This window comes from Zeugodacus cucurbitae, chromosome 5 (genome assembly GCF_028554725.1).
Source record: "Zeugodacus cucurbitae isolate PBARC_wt_2022May chromosome 5, idZeuCucr1.2, whole genome shotgun sequence".
Lineage (NCBI taxonomy): Eukaryota > Metazoa > Arthropoda > Insecta > Diptera > Tephritidae > Zeugodacus > Zeugodacus cucurbitae.
In genome coordinates this window covers 52114178-52131140 of record NC_071670.1, presented here as the reverse complement: position 1 = coordinate 52131140, position 16963 = coordinate 52114178, and the positions used below count along the sequence as shown (strand labels likewise).

At 36.6% G+C, this 16963-nt stretch overlaps 2 protein-coding genes and 1 long non-coding RNA gene across 3 annotated transcripts in view; 2 read left to right on the top strand and 1 right to left on the bottom strand.

The window, feature by feature from the left end:
- Positions 1–16963, top strand: part of LOC128921869 (uncharacterized) — a 103723-nt gene that overhangs the window by 28031 nt on the left and 58729 nt on the right. The window lies entirely within an intron of this gene.
- On the top strand, positions 3335–4632 carry LOC105210605 (sepiapterin reductase). The gene has a single exon (XM_011181667.3). The coding sequence runs from the start codon at positions 3662–3664 to the stop codon at positions 4451–4453; it is 792 nt and encodes a 263-aa protein (XP_011179969.1). The 5' UTR covers positions 3335–3661; the 3' UTR covers positions 4454–4632.
- On the bottom strand, positions 4451–6595 carry Es2 (splicing factor ESS-2 homolog). Its single transcript, XM_011181668.3, has 3 exons — positions 6178–6595; positions 5737–6101; positions 4451–5673 (listed from the first exon to the last, which is right to left on the bottom strand). The coding sequence occupies exons 1-3, from the start codon at positions 6485–6487 to the stop codon at positions 4858–4860; spliced, it is 1491 nt and encodes a 496-aa protein (XP_011179970.1). The 5' UTR covers positions 6488–6595; the 3' UTR covers positions 4451–4857.

Below are 16963 nucleotides of genomic sequence, written 5' to 3'. Positions count from 1 at the left end.
ATATTATATTCTCGGCTTACTGGAGTAATTTTTTCCCTGCGGGGTATTCTTAATAATAATATGTATTCTAGGTAAAATTGAATTAGGGCAAAGACCTCGCTCACGTGTAAGTCTACTTATATATTATTATCATACATATATATTTTATATACAAATTTTATCGTCTTTACGAGTATGTTTACTTACATACATACATGTATAAAATCAAACGATCTGGGTTTTGTCTGCGTATAAGTGACTCATGCTCATCGTGTGTTCTGTGTTCCCACGCAGTGTTCAAATCAGTAAAACATTTTTTACGATGCGTGTACTGTACCGTTATTACATTTCCTGTTGTGATTTTCTGATTGAGCAAATAATAGTATATATTTACATATGTAGTTATATAATATAATGAATATGTATATACATATATATAATATATTTCTATGCTCACTAATTTGGTTTATAGTCTTGGCTGCTTCCCAAAAATTATTAAAACGAGTATCAATAAAATAATTGAAGTTAAATAATTTAATCTTTAATTGGTTTCTTTGGTTGCTATGTGGCGTGCTAGAGCTTAATAATTATTAATCATATAAATTTGAAATCAAGAAAACTTTCGTAACTAAATTTTTGTAAAAAACATTATTAAATTTTGAATAATATTATGCTTGTTTCAAATAAATAATTTATTTACTTGAATATAGCAATTTCATAATATAAGTCAATTATCAGACAATTCTGTGAAATCTGAGTTTTGTTCTATTTTATTCTGGCGATTTTAGTTAGACGCCTTCTTATCTGCCAAATACTTATACTATATACAATTAGCTTACGTTTCAATTTCTTCCCCCAACATTTCTTCGAAAGCATTATTTTAATTTTTTTCTTAATATATTAAGTCCTTGGCACAATTTGATATTTTCTATTGCACGATTTCATATTTTATTGTGCTGATTGGGAACATGTTCCTAATTTTTGCAAAACATTAGTTTGTTTATTTGTACATTTTTATTTCATATTTCGTAGTGTCCCAAATATTAAGTTATAGATCAGGTAAACAACGCGACCTAAATTATTTAGTAGAAAACCAATTTAGCACTTGTTTATTTCATGGTTTCTCTGCGTGTTAGGTGTGCTTATTTGCAATTAATACTTGTACACACTTCCTTCAGATTTTGTAAATGCTGTATTTTTACAAAATCTGAATGAAGTATACAAGGTTGCTGGTTTGTTTGTGCTATGATCTTAAGATCTTGCTTTATGGTACATGAAAAGCTTTTGGATGAAGAACTATTCTAAATCACCTACTGCATTATTTCAAAGTCAACATATTTCGTCTCTAAAACGTATGTCCGAATATTATTTTCAAATCTTAAAACCCTTACTCTTCATTCGTATCATAACTTTGGCCAAGTTTCTCATCGTTTTTGCAGTATTTTTATACTCTCGCAACATGTTGCACAGAGTATTATAGTTTTGTTCACATAACGGTTATTTGTGTCACCAAGCAATAAAAGAGTTAGATATGGGGTTATATATATATAAATGATCAGGATGACGAGTGGAGTTGAAATGTCTGGATGTCTGTCCGTCCGTCTGTCCGTCCGTCTGTCCTTCCGTCTGTCCGTGCAAGCGATAACTTGAATAAAAATTAAGATATCTTAATGAAATTTGGAACACATATTCCTTGGCTTTCGAAAATGGGCAAAATCGGTCCACTGCCATGCCCACTAAATGGCGAAAACAGGAAACCTTTACAGTGTCATAACTAAGCCATAAAGTTATGAAAATAAAATGTGGAACAAAGGATCGCATTAGGGAGGATGACATTTGGATGTAATTTTTTTTTAAAGTGGGCGTGAAATAGGTTTTTTGTATATAACTCGCAAACTAATAACTATTATTAACTTATTCAGTCCAAAAATGAAAGAAATCGGATAATAACCACCTCCCATACAATGGTTATGTTGAAAATGACTAAAAGGGCGTTAACTCACTAACGTCAGTAACACTAAATTTTACAGAAGAATTAGCAGAAAGAAGCTGCACTCAGATTTTTTTACAAAATGGAAAATGGGCATGGCATCGCCCACTTATGTGTCAAAAACCATATCTCAGGAACTACTCGACAGATTTCAATGAAATTCGCTATATAATATTTTCTTGACACCCTGATGACACGTGTGAAAAATGGAAGAAATCGGTTAACAACCACATCTACCTTCCATATAACTCAATTTTGAATCACATCTGATTCCTTCACTTTATAAGATATACATTAGGAACAAATGAAGATAGCGAAATAAAAGTTTACATAAATACCATATACGATCCGTGGCATCACTTGTGAAAAAATTGTCGAAATCGGACTATAACTTTTCAATGCCCCGGATATCGATATGAAGAATTCAGTGCCTTATGGTAATTTTTCACCGAAAATATCGGTAAATCTCTCAGATATCTTAATTTAATTCAGATGAAATCTTTTTCTTCTTATAGTCAGTCTCTATATCAGAAATGGTTAAAATCAGGTCATAACTTCCCCTAGCTTATAGTCTTCGATATATTGTATCTTGGTGGTGAAAACGAGTGAAATAGATTCAGGAATTACCTCAGACCCCATATGCTATTTATGATGATTTTCGTTATTCTATTGAACTTTATGTCGAATATATGGGTCGAATTGTGTTATCTTTATAAAATTACAACAATAAATTGCGAGAGTATAAAATGTTCGGTTGCACCCGAACTTAGCCTTTCTTTACTTGTGTTATATGAGATCCGAAATATTTCTGGATTAACAATCAGAACTCGCTATTAGAAAATGGTAAGCAAACTGTTTCAAATGACCGAATTTCAAGTTTCCGATCTACGGTCTCCGATTTGAAAATTTGTTGCAGCTAAATCGTAATATCTATAAAATTTAATTATACTAGACCGGCTAACGGAACAAGAAAAATTAGTGGCCTCAGCACAGTTGTAAAAGCACTCCATACTAAATTCCAAACAAATATAAAATTTAATGCGTAGACACGTATTTGTAATAAAAATAAAATTTTCAATAGCTAGACTTCTGTGAATTTTCACTAATTTAGAGCTCAAAATTAACGACTATTATAACACACTGTTGCTGCACATTATTCCCATACTCATATGAATACATATACTCGTAAACATTTATGTATAATCATTGAGTATCGTTAGAAACGCTTAAATTTGAAAGTGATAACCTTATAGCCACCGCATATCACTTCAAAATACGTTTCACTCATTCATTGTATGTATGTATGCATGTAGTACAACCAGCTTACTTACTCAATAACTCACAAACCAGTGACCACTTACAACAACCACGGCCCCCTTCTCTTAGATGTACGTGTATTCGCATATGCTGTGATTCAGCTTAGTTCGGCAGCTGCGCTTTGGAGTGAAATTCGTGAATTTTAATGTTGCTGGTGAAGTACCAAAACGAAGGTCAACCGCTAAACTCATTGTAGCGTGAAACAGCTGGCAAATACGCAAAGATTTTTCCAATTTGTGCAACAAGTTGTACATTTGACACACTCGTCACACGTCACAATAAGTGCAGTCAAAAAATATTATAGAAAAACAGTCACAAAAAACACCAGTAAACACCAACCAAATTAAAAGCAAGGAAAAAAATAATCAAGCAAAAATGGTACTGGATTTGGAGAAACGTACTTATCTATTCGTGACGGGCGCTTCACGTGGCATTGGACAGCGTATGGCCATCGAAGTATCATCCAAATTGAAGGCGGGTTCCATGGTTGTGCTCTTGGCACGCAACGACCAAGGTCTGTTAAACACTAAAGCCAGCATCGAGGCATTGGGCAGAGATTTGAGAGTGCGTACTTTCTCGACAGATCTGGCCCTCGCCACAGCGCCACAATTCCGAGAAATGCTAGAGAAATCATTGAAATCACTAAAAATGAGCGACTTTGAACGTGCGATCATCATTCACAATGCCGGTACTTTGGGTGATGTGTCGAAAAGTGCCGTGGACGTGCCGGACAATACTATTTGGCAACAATATTATCATGTGAATGTTTTCTCAGTGATTTCACTGAATTGTGAATTTTTTCGTGTTTTCAGCGGTACACCCAAAGTGGTGGTGAACATTACATCGAAATGTGCCATTGAACCGTTTGCTTCAATGAGTTTCTATTGTTCCGGCAAAGCGGCTAGGGAGATGTACTTTCGGGTGCTCGCCGCAGAACAAGCATTGGACAATGTGATAGTGTTGAATTATTCACCCGGACCAATTGACACGGATATGACGGAGCAGATTCAGCGCACTTCCGCCAATAAAGAATTGGTTGCCCAATTTAAAATGCAACGAGACACCAAATCAATGCTAACTACAGAACAAACGACACGAAAATTCATACAGGTGCTACAAGAACAAAAATTCAAAACTGGTGATCATGTTGACTACTATGATGAGTGAGGATGCCATGCTGTTCAAGTTTAAAAAATCAATAGTTTTTTTTTAATAGTCTAATACAGGAAGGTGCAACTTAGGCCAGTCTTAAATTTTAGTATGGAAAAACAGAGCACAAATCTGCTTGTAGATCCAAATATTTATGCACAATATATACAATAATGCTGGTGTTCAGTAAATATAAATTTATTGTTTTATTTCGCAAACAATTCTATTTATATATTTTAGTTTCAAGTACTTCTTTTTGTAGAAAATTATTATTACGTATTTCATTAAATATTTCTACTCTTAAATATGCTTACTAAACTACGAGTGTTTGGCGTTTAAGCCTATATGCAGGCATCTATTATTAGCACATGCACACACACTTCTGTGCGTTAATTTCAATATTAGTTCTAATCTGCACTGGTTTAAAAGAAATCGGAAGCACGCAATCGTTTAGTAGGAATTTTCAGCAAATCATCGGTTAATGTGGATTTTCCACTACTAATCTGTTTCGGCGTGTTTGGCGCGGAGTTTGATGGCGTTTTACGAGCTTTCGGTGTTGGTTTCGCTCTGTGCGTAGCTTTGCCAGGTGTCAGCTGTGGTGTGGGCATAAGCGGCGTTGTATTTAAACCCAATTTGGATGTGGCTAAACGTCTTGCTGCCGGTGACATTGACGCCAAACGTTCCATATTCGAACGTATGAATGGTGAATTGATATTCTTACGTGCTGTATCAGCAGCTCTTTGCTTTTGTGCGCGCATTTTTTCTCCAACTTTTTCGGCCAAGGCCAAACCAATATTTTCACGACGTGAATTTTCAGTAATTGTGAATGCAGGTCCTACATTTGGGCGTACTGGTGTGTCAGAGCCATCAAGACGGAAGGGTGTACCTTCGATTTCACCCCATGTCATGAGTGGTGAGAATGCTTCACCTGGACGTGGAGATGGCGTTTTTACTAGATTAAAACCACGCACTTGAGGTCCTTCACTATCGTTGCCCGGCGTAATGACATTTCCATCTAGACCAATTTTATTCATAAGCGCTTGCGATTGTGATTTAACTAATTCGCTGTTTGCCTTTTGATTAGGTGTTTCAACGAAAGGATTGCTATTGAGCCGTGTAGCGTTGTGCTTTATTATCTCACGCCGCTTTGCTGCTTCCACACGTTCTCTCTCCGTAAGTTCTACACCATCGGGGATGTACATAATGGAATTTTTATTTGTGTATGACCAAGTTTCAATCTGTGAATATTGGAGATTTTAGTAAAAAATATTAATCCACTTAATTGTAAATATATATTTTACCTTTCGCAACGGATCCGGCTCCTCAAACTGTTTTTCAATTGATGGCAATGTTAGTGCGCGTGCCAATTTATCGGCCGACAATTTTTCTTCATTATATAGCACGGCAAACTTTTGTCGCAATTTCTCATCAGCAGTATCTATGATTTCTTGAAAACTATAATTGTCTTCGCTGGTATAATGCTGTAAAAATGAATCTAACGAATGTTTGTCTGATATAGACTTAGGACCTCCGTCTGTTCTTGACGTTTTTGAAGAAAAAGATAAAGTTGATTTTGGTGTGTCTGAAGCACTATCATTGCCTCCAAGTCGCGGTGTCACAATACCATTCGCACTTGCTGGTGTCTCAAAGGTAGCTGGAGACATAGCTGTAAATTAATATGAAATGCAATATTAAATTTTTATTATGAAAAAAATATTTGTTTTAGCATGATTTCGACATACAGCTCCTGTCGGTCGGTCTGCGTCCGCTGTACTTGGCGCGTATAGCCTCCATTTGTGCATAGTCTTTACGCTCCATCGCATCCAAGTAGTCATTCTGCGCACGTAATTTGGACAAATGTGGAAAGAAATCTCGTTGAATTATTTTAGATAGCTCCTCAATATACATTTCCTCTGTGAGTATTTTTTGTTTAGTTTTCTTGCGTACTGCTCCGGACTGTGGTACTTTAAAGTCTATCAAACTCTTATCACGCTCCTTCAGTTTTACAAGCGCTTGACTTCCAGGTGTGTTTGGAGTAGACGGTTCACTCATTTTATTTTGTTTTCTAAAACTAAATTCACGAATAAATAGTATACGATTAAATGCGTATTTCACAAATAAATAAAAAAATATGAATGCTGACAGCAGCTGATTTTGGCATTTACAGTGCTGCCAAGTTCGTCGTCGCATATGTGGGATTGGAATTTATTGTGGATTGTATATTGTTGTTGTACAAATATGGCGGAAATAGTTTTGCATTGTCCGGTTTTTGCATTCACGGTTAAAAAGTTTGCAAAATATTTAAAAAATATAGTTTTTTGGTATAAAATAGTGTTTATTCGTGTTATATTAGAGTGATTAAGTCTGTTTTTTTGTTATTTTAACAAATAGTACTGTTTATTTCACAGAATTCGCCCAGAATTGTGGTAAGTCATTTCTTATAATTTCTAACCTTCATTTGCAGATGTGTAAGTAAATGTATATACATATATATGTTTGTCAAAAATATCAATTATTTATTACATATAGGCGAATACCTAGAAATGTTGTAGAGTAGGTGGTCGTGTTTTCAATTCATTGCTTATATTTATCTTTCACATGCTTGTGTTGCTCTGGTAAATTCTCTATTAGAGCAGAAAATAGTAATTATCTAAATGGACACCGAGACAAAGTCGCAAAGAACTTGCTTATACTTGGTTAAGGCCATTTTCAATAACATCATTATGGCATGAGGTTTTCCGAAGTTTGTGTGTGTGTTTTTTTGTTTTCAACCTCCTTAGTGACGGGTTTAAGGTTAACTCGAGTAAATTTGGACAGTGGTCGAATTCTGCTAGATGTCTACAGCTTGTGAATGAATATAGGGAATATTCTAAGAAAGTTTAGTGTTGATAACATTTCCAAATGGAAATTTCTTCCCGAAGAAAGGTTTTAATGTTTTAAGGTTAAATAATTGGATTAAAGAACTTGGTTAATTTTTTAGTTTTTTAGAGAAAATGTCAAAGTTTTGATATAAGCACGCAATATTTGAAGTGTTAACGGTGGTATATACAAGGGTTTTCAATAAGAGTGCACTTTTTAAATAAAACAAAAACGGTTTGGGATATGGGATTATAAATGGAATTCGATTTCTTTTGCATGGCCACCACGGCCACGCTTGCAGAAGTCCAGACGTTGAATCCAATTTTCGACGGTTTCAAGCATAAATTGGCTGATACTGCTGCCATTTCATGTTCGACATTCGTACGAAGTTCATCAATCGTCGCTGGCTTGTCTAACGGCGTCAAATCGGACGACCGAGGTGGCCAATTGACTGGGCCATTTCGTGAGATAACACGTTCACCAAACTTGGTTTTCAATAAATCACTGTGTGGCTTGTGGCGCCATCCTGTTGGAACCACATATTGCTCAAGTCCACATCATCCAATACAAAAATATTCGGTTATCATTGAGCGGTAGTGATTCTCATTCACCGACACGGACTTGATCATCATGGAAGAAGTACGGCCCATAAACCGCACCAAACCGTAATTTTTTCGGGATGTAATTGTAACTCATATAGTACGTGAGATTGGATTGCTGCCAATGACGCATATTTTGCTTATTGACGAAGCCAGATGATGATTTTTCGATGAAGATGCGGATCATTTTCAAGGATGTAGACCTAGATCTTTTCGCAAAATTCGCCATAACGACGTCACAGAGTTGCCCAAAGCTTGAGTACGGCAGCAATATTCTCGACACTACGGACACTTATTTGCTAGAAACTCAATTGTTGATCCTACAGGACAATTGTGACGGCCATAAATTAGATGTTGGCGCTCTTAAAGTTGAGGCCACTGACTCAGAATTTCGAAAGAAAATTTTAATAATTTTGACTCGTTGGATCGTATCGGAAATATTTCCATGATGAAGTGACAAACCTTACTGAAGAGAAATTGTAGCGTCCCTATTGAAAAACCCTTTAGTAAGTTCACAATGAATATATGTGATACAAGCTTTTTCAAGAGGGAAGATCATCATAAAGGCAAACGGGGCCGTCCGAGTTTGCATCATTCATTGGATGAAGAGTTTGTCTTGAGATTGGTTTGTTCACTGTTTTCATTAATTGTCATAGCTTAGTTAAAACGTTTAAAAAGTTAAACGGTTGTCCATAACAATTCGTGATCGCCACATTTTGTTTTAATAGTTCTCGTCTATGCAGAGAAAGTTACTTTTCCTAGAAGTAGCTGCGATGTATGTTACTAGAATATGTAGGTAGGGGTTCAGTCTTCCGGTCTAACGCTAGAAGCGCCATTTGATGTGCTATTATAAGACCTTTATATGTATCATCAAGGTTTGGTACTTAGTGGATTCCATCTGTTATGTCTGGCGTGTGATAGAGCTGGTCATTCACTGAGAAACTTTCCTTATTTCCTTACAGTTGAGAGCACCGGCAAATATCGTTATGGGGCAGATCCATTTCCAACTCATGTTTCTAAATGTCCAATGCCTGGTTATGGTAACTGTAAGTCTGTATATAAATTTCCTGGGTGTATTTAATAAGTCCTTACTTCTTATCTTTTCATACTTAGGCCATATCTGCTTTGTTATTTTGCAATTGGTTATCGAATACAATCTGTTCTGAGCTATTTGGTCAAACTGTTTGTAAAGCTTTTTTTTGAAAGTTCCTGACGGACATGGTATTTCCTCTACATTGATTCGCATAGAGACTCCCGTCTTTGACAACTCGTCCGCCTCTTCGTTTCCATAAATATTTCTGTGGCCGGGAGCCAGATTATGGACAAGTGAAGTTTTTCTTAAAGCCTTCCTGCCTTTCCTAATATTTTGCGAAGCCAAAGTCAGCAATGCTGCCTGACTGTCTGTGATATATTTACTTGCTGTATCCTACCGTATTTGTTCAATAGTGTTTCACAGGGATTTTCTATGCTGGTAGGTGGACAAAATCCTAGGAGTATACTTCCGTACCTACTCCGAAGTCCATTTTGGACCAGGCGGTATAGATTGAGATATCATCCACCTCCCGAACTGAACCTATTCTCCATTCACATCTAGAATGTGTTTTTCATCTTAATTATGCAAACAGTGTTTATCTCGAGATCTACATATCTTAGATTATCATTGATCTTATCATCCTATGTTAGACTATTTGTTTGGATGAAGTGTTCGGAAAATGCAACTACAAAACTAGCTACGGTCATACAAGCCATGATAAAACCAGCTGCAATTCGATATGAAGTAATCTGTTTTAGACATTAAAATGTATCATCGAAACCAAAATTAAGTTTTCCAAAAATTTATATACCAAATTTTATGAGTATCACTGTCACTGTTTTTCATTTCCATATTTAGTTGAATACTCCCAACTTTTACATTTTTGACCATAAAACTTTCAATGCCACTATAACGAAAGTATTTTGTCAACTACAAAAACAATAACAATTACTTGTCTCCACAGCAAACAGGAAGGAACATTTTGTAAGAGTTCCGCCAGCAGAAGAGGCAAATAACAACAACAAATGAAACGCACAAATCTGTTAACAGTTGGCAATAATATTCTCATAATTTCTGTTGTCCCTTTTATGTGCCTTTCTTTCATTGCATTGTATTGCTATTTTGAGTTGAACGCAGCGACAATGCGACTGTGTTGTGCCCTTTATTTCCAATTGGAGACGATCGAGGGCGGAAAGTCATAACACACACACGCGAGTAAATGTTGTTGTGTGTGTGTTTGAGAGTGTGCTTGGAGTTGCATTGCTTTTATTGCTTACACATGCCTATGAATAGGAAACAAGAGAAAAACATTTCATATACGTCATCGATGGCATTAATTTTCGAACATTTCATCACTCTGCAAAAGCTGCAACAAAGAGGCTGGATCGAGCCAATGAAGTTACCTTCTGGTTTAATGTGCAACACCAAGTCAATAGTGCAGCATGCAGCCCATATGAAGTCAGCGAGAGACGCAACTGCAGTTGTTGTTGTTGGCAGCAGCAGCAGCCAGAGCGCCTCCGATTTTAATTGCTTTTAACTTCCTATCACCAGCGCAAAATAGACACACACACACACAGCCAAGCGTATTTTGAAGTGATTATAAATTTTCGGTGGCAGTCGTCTTCTCACTGCTCTGTCCTTTGCTTGAATTTGAATTACGCGCTCAATTTCCGATGAATTAAACCGCAGCATTGGCTGTCTTGCCTGCTGTTGTGGTGACAATGATGATGCCAGTCGAGTGTGAGCAACCAGAAGTAGTTGGTTGTCTGTGTGTTGTTGTGGCGCATGCCATTATGCGTGGCGTGCTAATTGATGAGCCTAAGTAAATGAACGGTGGCCGCAATTTGTTGCGCATTCTTTGATTCTATGGTGGTAGCATGCTACAAGTACATTGATAAATTGTTAAAACAAACGGCATAAATATAAAGTATACGCCTAGTGTGTGTGCGCGTGTGTGTGTTTGTGCGAAATAAATGTTGCTGCAATTGTCAGCAGCAATGTTGCGACGCAGCAAGCAACACTTTATAAAAAACAAAGCGCACAACAAACAATAAATAAATACTTGCCACACACACACAGATGTTCATACAAGTATGTACAGTTCTGCCGACTACTTAGAGGCTTAAAATGTGTCCATTTTTCGCTATAAAAATGCATAAATTTCGTAATTTGCTGTTCACGCCTCGTAAAAAATGCCATTTAACTTTGTTGTAAGTAGCTGTGACAGTGGTAGCAACGTAGCAACATTTATCAGTGCTTGTCACAAAGGGGTGCCACACACATACATACCTACATACATATGTATGTATATTTACAAATACATATACATGAGTGCATAGTGCAAAATCGAATGCAGCTTCTTGGCACTTGGCAGCGCTGTCAACGCTTAGCAGGAGGCATAGTGCAAAACAAGAGAGATTGGTTGGCATGTGGCAGAATTAGGTCGATAGAGAGAGAACATTGTATTTTTTTTGTACTTAAATGGTGTTGAAATTTTCTAAGTGAAGTGAATTTCCTAAAGTATCCACAAAACTTATTGAAAAGTTGTAATCTAGTAAATTATAGCTCAAACTTGCACTGAAACGGTTTCGATATTATTCTTTTTTCTGTTGACGCTGTAGGTTGGATTTGATTTTTTAAGCGCAGTGCAGGATTTGATCTTGCTCTGCTATCTTGACCTGCATCCATTGTGATGGCGCAGTGTCATTTCAACTAATGTGAATGCGCATGCGAACCCTACATCTGATCCCATATCGATAAGATCCAATCAATTTGCTTACAAGAGTTAACCTTATACGCAGACCGAACAAGTAATTCGCTCAGCAGGAATGCATTCATTCGACCACAATCAAAAAGAAATGTTGCATTAACCTTTTTGTGTTTCAAAAATTTACGTTTTAGCTAATGTACGAGTTTTGTTAAAACAAGTAAGGAAAGGCTAACTTCGGGTGCAACCGATCATTTTATACTCTCGCAATTTATTGAAGAAATTTTATTAAGATAACACCCAAATTTACCTATAAATTCGACACAATGTTTAATAGAATAACGAAAATCGTCCTATATAGTATATGAGGGCTAAGGTAATTCCTGAACCGATTTCATACATTTTCACCAGCTAATTTCGCAAAGATATAGTATCTTACATATTAACCAATACATATATGTAGATTAAAGCCCACCGTATTTTTGAAAAACCTATAATTAGGTAAAGGGTGATTTTTTAAGAGCTTGATAACTTTTTAAAAAAAAAAAACGCATAAAATTTGCAAAATCTCATCGGTTCTTTATTTGAAACGTTAGATTGGTTCATGACATTTACTTTTTGAAGATAATTTCATTTAAATGTTGACCGCGGCTGCGTCTTAGGTGGTCCATTCGGAAAGTCCAATTTTGGGCAACTTTTTCGAGCATTTCGGCCGGAATAGCCCGAATTTCTTCGGAAATGTTGTCTTCCAAAGCTGGAATAGTTGCTGGCTTATTTCTGTAGACTTTAGACTTGACGTAGCCCCACAAAAAATAGTCTAAAGGCGTTAAATCGCATGATCTTGGTGGCCAACTTACGGGTCCATTTCTTGAGATGAATTGTTCTCCGAAGTTTTCCCTCAAAATGGCCATAGAATCGCGAGCTGTGTGGCATGTAGCGCCATCTTGTTGAAACCACATGTCAACCAAGTTCAGTTCTTCCATTTTTGGCAACAAAAAGTTTGTTAGCATCGAACGATAGCGATCGCCATTCACCGTAACGTTGCGTCCAACAGCATCTTTGAAAAAATACGGTCCAATGATTCCACCAGCGTACAAACCACACCAAACAGTGCATTTTTCGGGATGCATGGGCAGTTCTTGAACGGCTTCTGGTTGCTCTTCACCCCAAATGCGGCAATTTTGCTTATTTACGTAGCCATTCAACCAGAAATGAGCCTCATCGCTGAACAAAATTTGTCGATAAAAAAGCGGATTTTCTGCCAACTTTTCTAGGGCCCATTCACTGAAAATTCGACGTTGTGGCAGATCGTTCGGCTTCAGTTCTTGCACGAGCTGTATTTTATACGGTTTTACACCAAGATCTTTGCGTAAAATCTTCCATGTGGTCGAATAACACAAACCCAATTGCTGCGAACGGCGACGAATCGACATTTCACGGTCTTCAGCCACACTCTCAGAAACAGACGCAATATTCTCTTCTGTACGCACTGTACGCATTCGTGTGGTTGGTTTAATGTCCAATAAAGTAAACTGAGTGCGAAACTTGGTCACAATCGCATTAATTGTTTGCTCACTTGGTCGATTATGTAGACCATAAATCGGACGTAAAGCGCGAAACACATTTCGAACCGAACACTGATTTTGGTAATAAAATTCAATGATTTGCAAGCGTTGCTCGTTAGTAAGTCTATTCATGATGAAATGTCAAAGCATACTGAGCATCTTTCTCTTTGACACCATGTCTGAAATCCCACGTGATCTGTCAAATACTAATGCATGAAAATCCTAACCTCAAAAAAATCACCCGTTACATGAGAGCTAGGAGATGTTATTATCCGATTTTAATACTTTTTGGAACAGAGTTACACTATTAGAAGAAAACAATTTCCTCTGAATTACATTAAATTATCTACGAGATTTACCAATATTTTCGGTTAAAATTTACCCTTAGGCGCTGAGTTCAACATGTCCGATATCTAGGGTCTTGAAAAGTTATAGTCCGTTTTCGACAATTTTTTCTCAAGTGAAGCCAGATATGATATGCACTATTTGTGTAATGTTTTATTCCGCTATCTTCATTGGTTCCTTATGTATGCATTATAAAGTGAAGGAATCAGATGGAATTCAAAATTGAGTTATATGGGAAGTTGTCGTGGTTATGAACCGATTTCATCCATTTTTCACATGTGTCATCAGGGTGTCAAGAAAATATTATATACCGAATTTCATTGAAATCGGTCGAGTAGTTCCTGAGATATGGTTTTTGACCCATAAGTGGGCAATGCCACGCCCATTTTTCATTTTGTACAAAAATCTGAGTGCAGCTTCCTTCTGCTATTTTTTCTGTAAAATTTAGTGTTTCGGACGTTTATCGTTAGTGAGTTAACCCACTTTTAGTAATTTTCAACCTAACCTTTGTATGGGAGGTGGGCGATTTCTTTCATTTTTGGACTGTATAAGGAAACGGCTAAAAGAACCGACTGCAGAAAGTTTGGTTTATATAGCTTTATTGGTTTGCGAGTTATATACAAAAAACCTATTTGAGGGCGGGGTCACGCCCACTTTTCCAAAAAAACTAAATTCAAATGTGCCCCTCCCTAATACGATCCTATGTTCCAAATATTATTTTCATAACTTTATTTATGGTTTAGTTATGACACTTTATAAGTTTTTGGTTTTCGCCATTTTGTGGGCGTGTCAATGGTCCGATTTTGCCGATTTTCGAAAGCAACCTCCTCAGGGTGCCAAGGAATACGTGTTCCTAGTTTCGTTAAGATATCTCAATTTTTACTCAAGTTATCCGTTGCACGGACAGACGGACGGACAGACAGACATTCGGATTTTGACTCGTCTCGTCACCCTGATCATTTTGATATATATAACCCTATATCTAACTCGTTTAGTTTTATGACTTACAAACAACCGTTAGGTGAACAAAACTATAATACTCTCTTAGCAACTTTTGTTGCGAGAGTATAAAAATAATGGGAATTGGCTAGACAGGCTCCGTGTGACTTTTTCCTATTCCCAAAAATTAACAGATCTTTAAAGGGTCATCGTTTAACAAGCATACGAAAATCGCTGAAAGAGCTAAAGGCTATCCCAATGAGTTTGAGAAGTGTTTCGAACATTGAACGCTGGCATAGGTGCATAATATCGAATGGTGACAATTATGATGGCAACAACATTAATTTAGACAAATTAATAAAATTAATTAATTAATTAAAAGTTTAAGCAGCTCATATACAAATTATTGACAACAAACTCTTTTCATGCCCAATTAACCTCACCCATCTGACACCCCTTTATCTTTGGTCCGACCCCGTAACAACTCGTCTCCTCGACCTTCCGTTCAAATTATCGGATCATCTTCCGTCGCGTTTATCTATTACGATCTTTATCTTTTTTGTAAATCAAATATTTAACGCTTCCTTCTAAATCTGTCGACTAACTTTTCCTTTTAGCATGCGGTTGGACCGAGCTGAACGCGATATAATATGGCTGAGACAAAATAACGGCCGTTTTAGTTTTAAGACTGTTGCAATGTTATGGCTTTTTAGTGATTTCCAAACTTTGAAAGAGCCTTTTGTCATCCTTCTCTTTCTACATAAACCACCCTTTTTAAATCCGCCAAGAGTTAGCTTTCTAAATACCGTCCATTGTATTTTATTTGCTAGCATTTGTGTATATTTTTACGAAGATCTCAGCCAAACTACCTCATTAAGGGATCAGATCGTCTGCATCCAGTGTTCGTTATTTTCAATAGTTGGTCTCATCTGAGGTCCTGACGGTTGTTGTATACTTTATTTGAAGTCGCAGCCGCACACAGTTTGCTTCGTTCCAATTCGTAGTGACTTCTACTTTATTGTGTAGATACCATGCCAGGGGCTTATTCATATACATAATATAAATATATAACCACACTAGCAATTTATTATAAAAATATCGACAAATTTTTCGAAACATTACAAATTTGCAATATTTATATATTATTTGTTGCATATCGAATGATCCCTAAACTATTGGATCGATAGCTGAACAAACTGATGCATTAAAAGTATGTGGCACGACCTCTAACACTTGGGTTTCAAAGGCGTTTCCTTCGCTATTGAGTATATAACTGTAACATAGATACTCAAGTAGCTAATAATTTTCCAACAAGTGTAGGCGTGTCTAACACATACACTTGTGCAGACACCCATTTAAATTGCCGCAGCATACAAACATACAAATTATATATGCGGGCAAGACTTTGTGTTTACATTGTTTATTCCATAAGGCAATCGTATTCACTGCACACGCGTATTGTACCATAAAACCATGAAGGCACGCATGGTATCCTTCTAACTCTGGAATAGCATAAGCGCTTTGCTTAAAAGGGGTGCCACGCTCGACTCAACGACATCAAAGATTGCACAGCCACTTGAACTTGAAATGGAAACATATTCAGTTTTTGGTTTTGCGTATTGTCGCCTGTCAATAAATACGTTGATCGAAGAAAATTGATGGGTGTTTCAGAGGTATTCGATAAGATTGCGGTCTGATTGTTTTGACTTAACAGTTAGATGAATAGATATCTCTGGCTCAGGAACACGGAGAAGTGGAATATATTGCAATAAATAAATAAATAGAAATTTAGCTTTTGCGCTTTCTTCTCTCTCTCTTTTTTAATATCTGTCATGATAGTCGAAGCCATAGAGGTGGTTCTATAGATTTTTCTTTACAATTTAACTGCTTAAAAATATTTTGTTTTACTGCAGAAAAAAGTGTTGGCAAAGCAAACTAGAAACTGTGAGAATGCTTTTAAAGAATTACTCTGCCTCCATATTCTTCGCAAGCGCAGAATAACTATTTCGTTTTGAAGAACTAATGCCTTTATCTGTTTCCCGATTGCCTTTATCTATTCTAACTATTGTGGGCCCAAAGTGACTGTTCGAAATCTAAATGAGCTTACGGATAAGGACTATTGCTTCCAAGTATTGTTGTACAAAAAACAAGTAAAGAAGGGAGAAGAGGACGCAGCCGATTTATATATGTACCTTTTCCTAATACAATGTAACACAAAGGACTGGAAAATTAAGATATCTCGAAAATTAGCTGGTAAATAAACATCTTGAATAACGAAAATTAGTATATCCAGTATACGGACCTGAGTAATTCCTTGACTCATATCTTGAATTTCCTTGACCTGTCGTAACCTGCCACAACTTTACTTCACTAAACCCCCAAAAAAGTAAACAATCCTGACTTCACGTTCCATTACTGGTGTTTACTTATTGGGAGGACATTTGACGTCAGGTTTGTTAACATTTTTAGAGGTCACGTGAT

What these genes read in the sequence shown, in the direction of transcription:
- LOC105210605 (XM_011181667.3), top strand. Translation starts at nt 3,662, where the DNA reads ATGGTACTGGATTTGGAGAAACGTACTTATCTATTCGTGACGGGCGCT.
- Es2 (XM_011181668.3), bottom strand. Translation starts at nt 6,487, where the DNA reads ATGAGTGAACCGTCTACTCCAAACACACCTGGAAGTCAAGCGCTTGTA. An exon ending in CAGACCGACCGACAGGAGCT is followed by an intron (nt 6,102 to 6,177) that starts GTATGTCGAAAT and finishes ATTAATTTACAG; the next exon opens with CTATGTCTCCAGCTACCTTT. An exon ending in AGCCGGATCCGTTGCGAAAG is followed by an intron (nt 5,674 to 5,736) that starts GTAAAATATATA and finishes CAATATTCACAG; the next exon opens with ATTGAAACTTGGTCATACAC.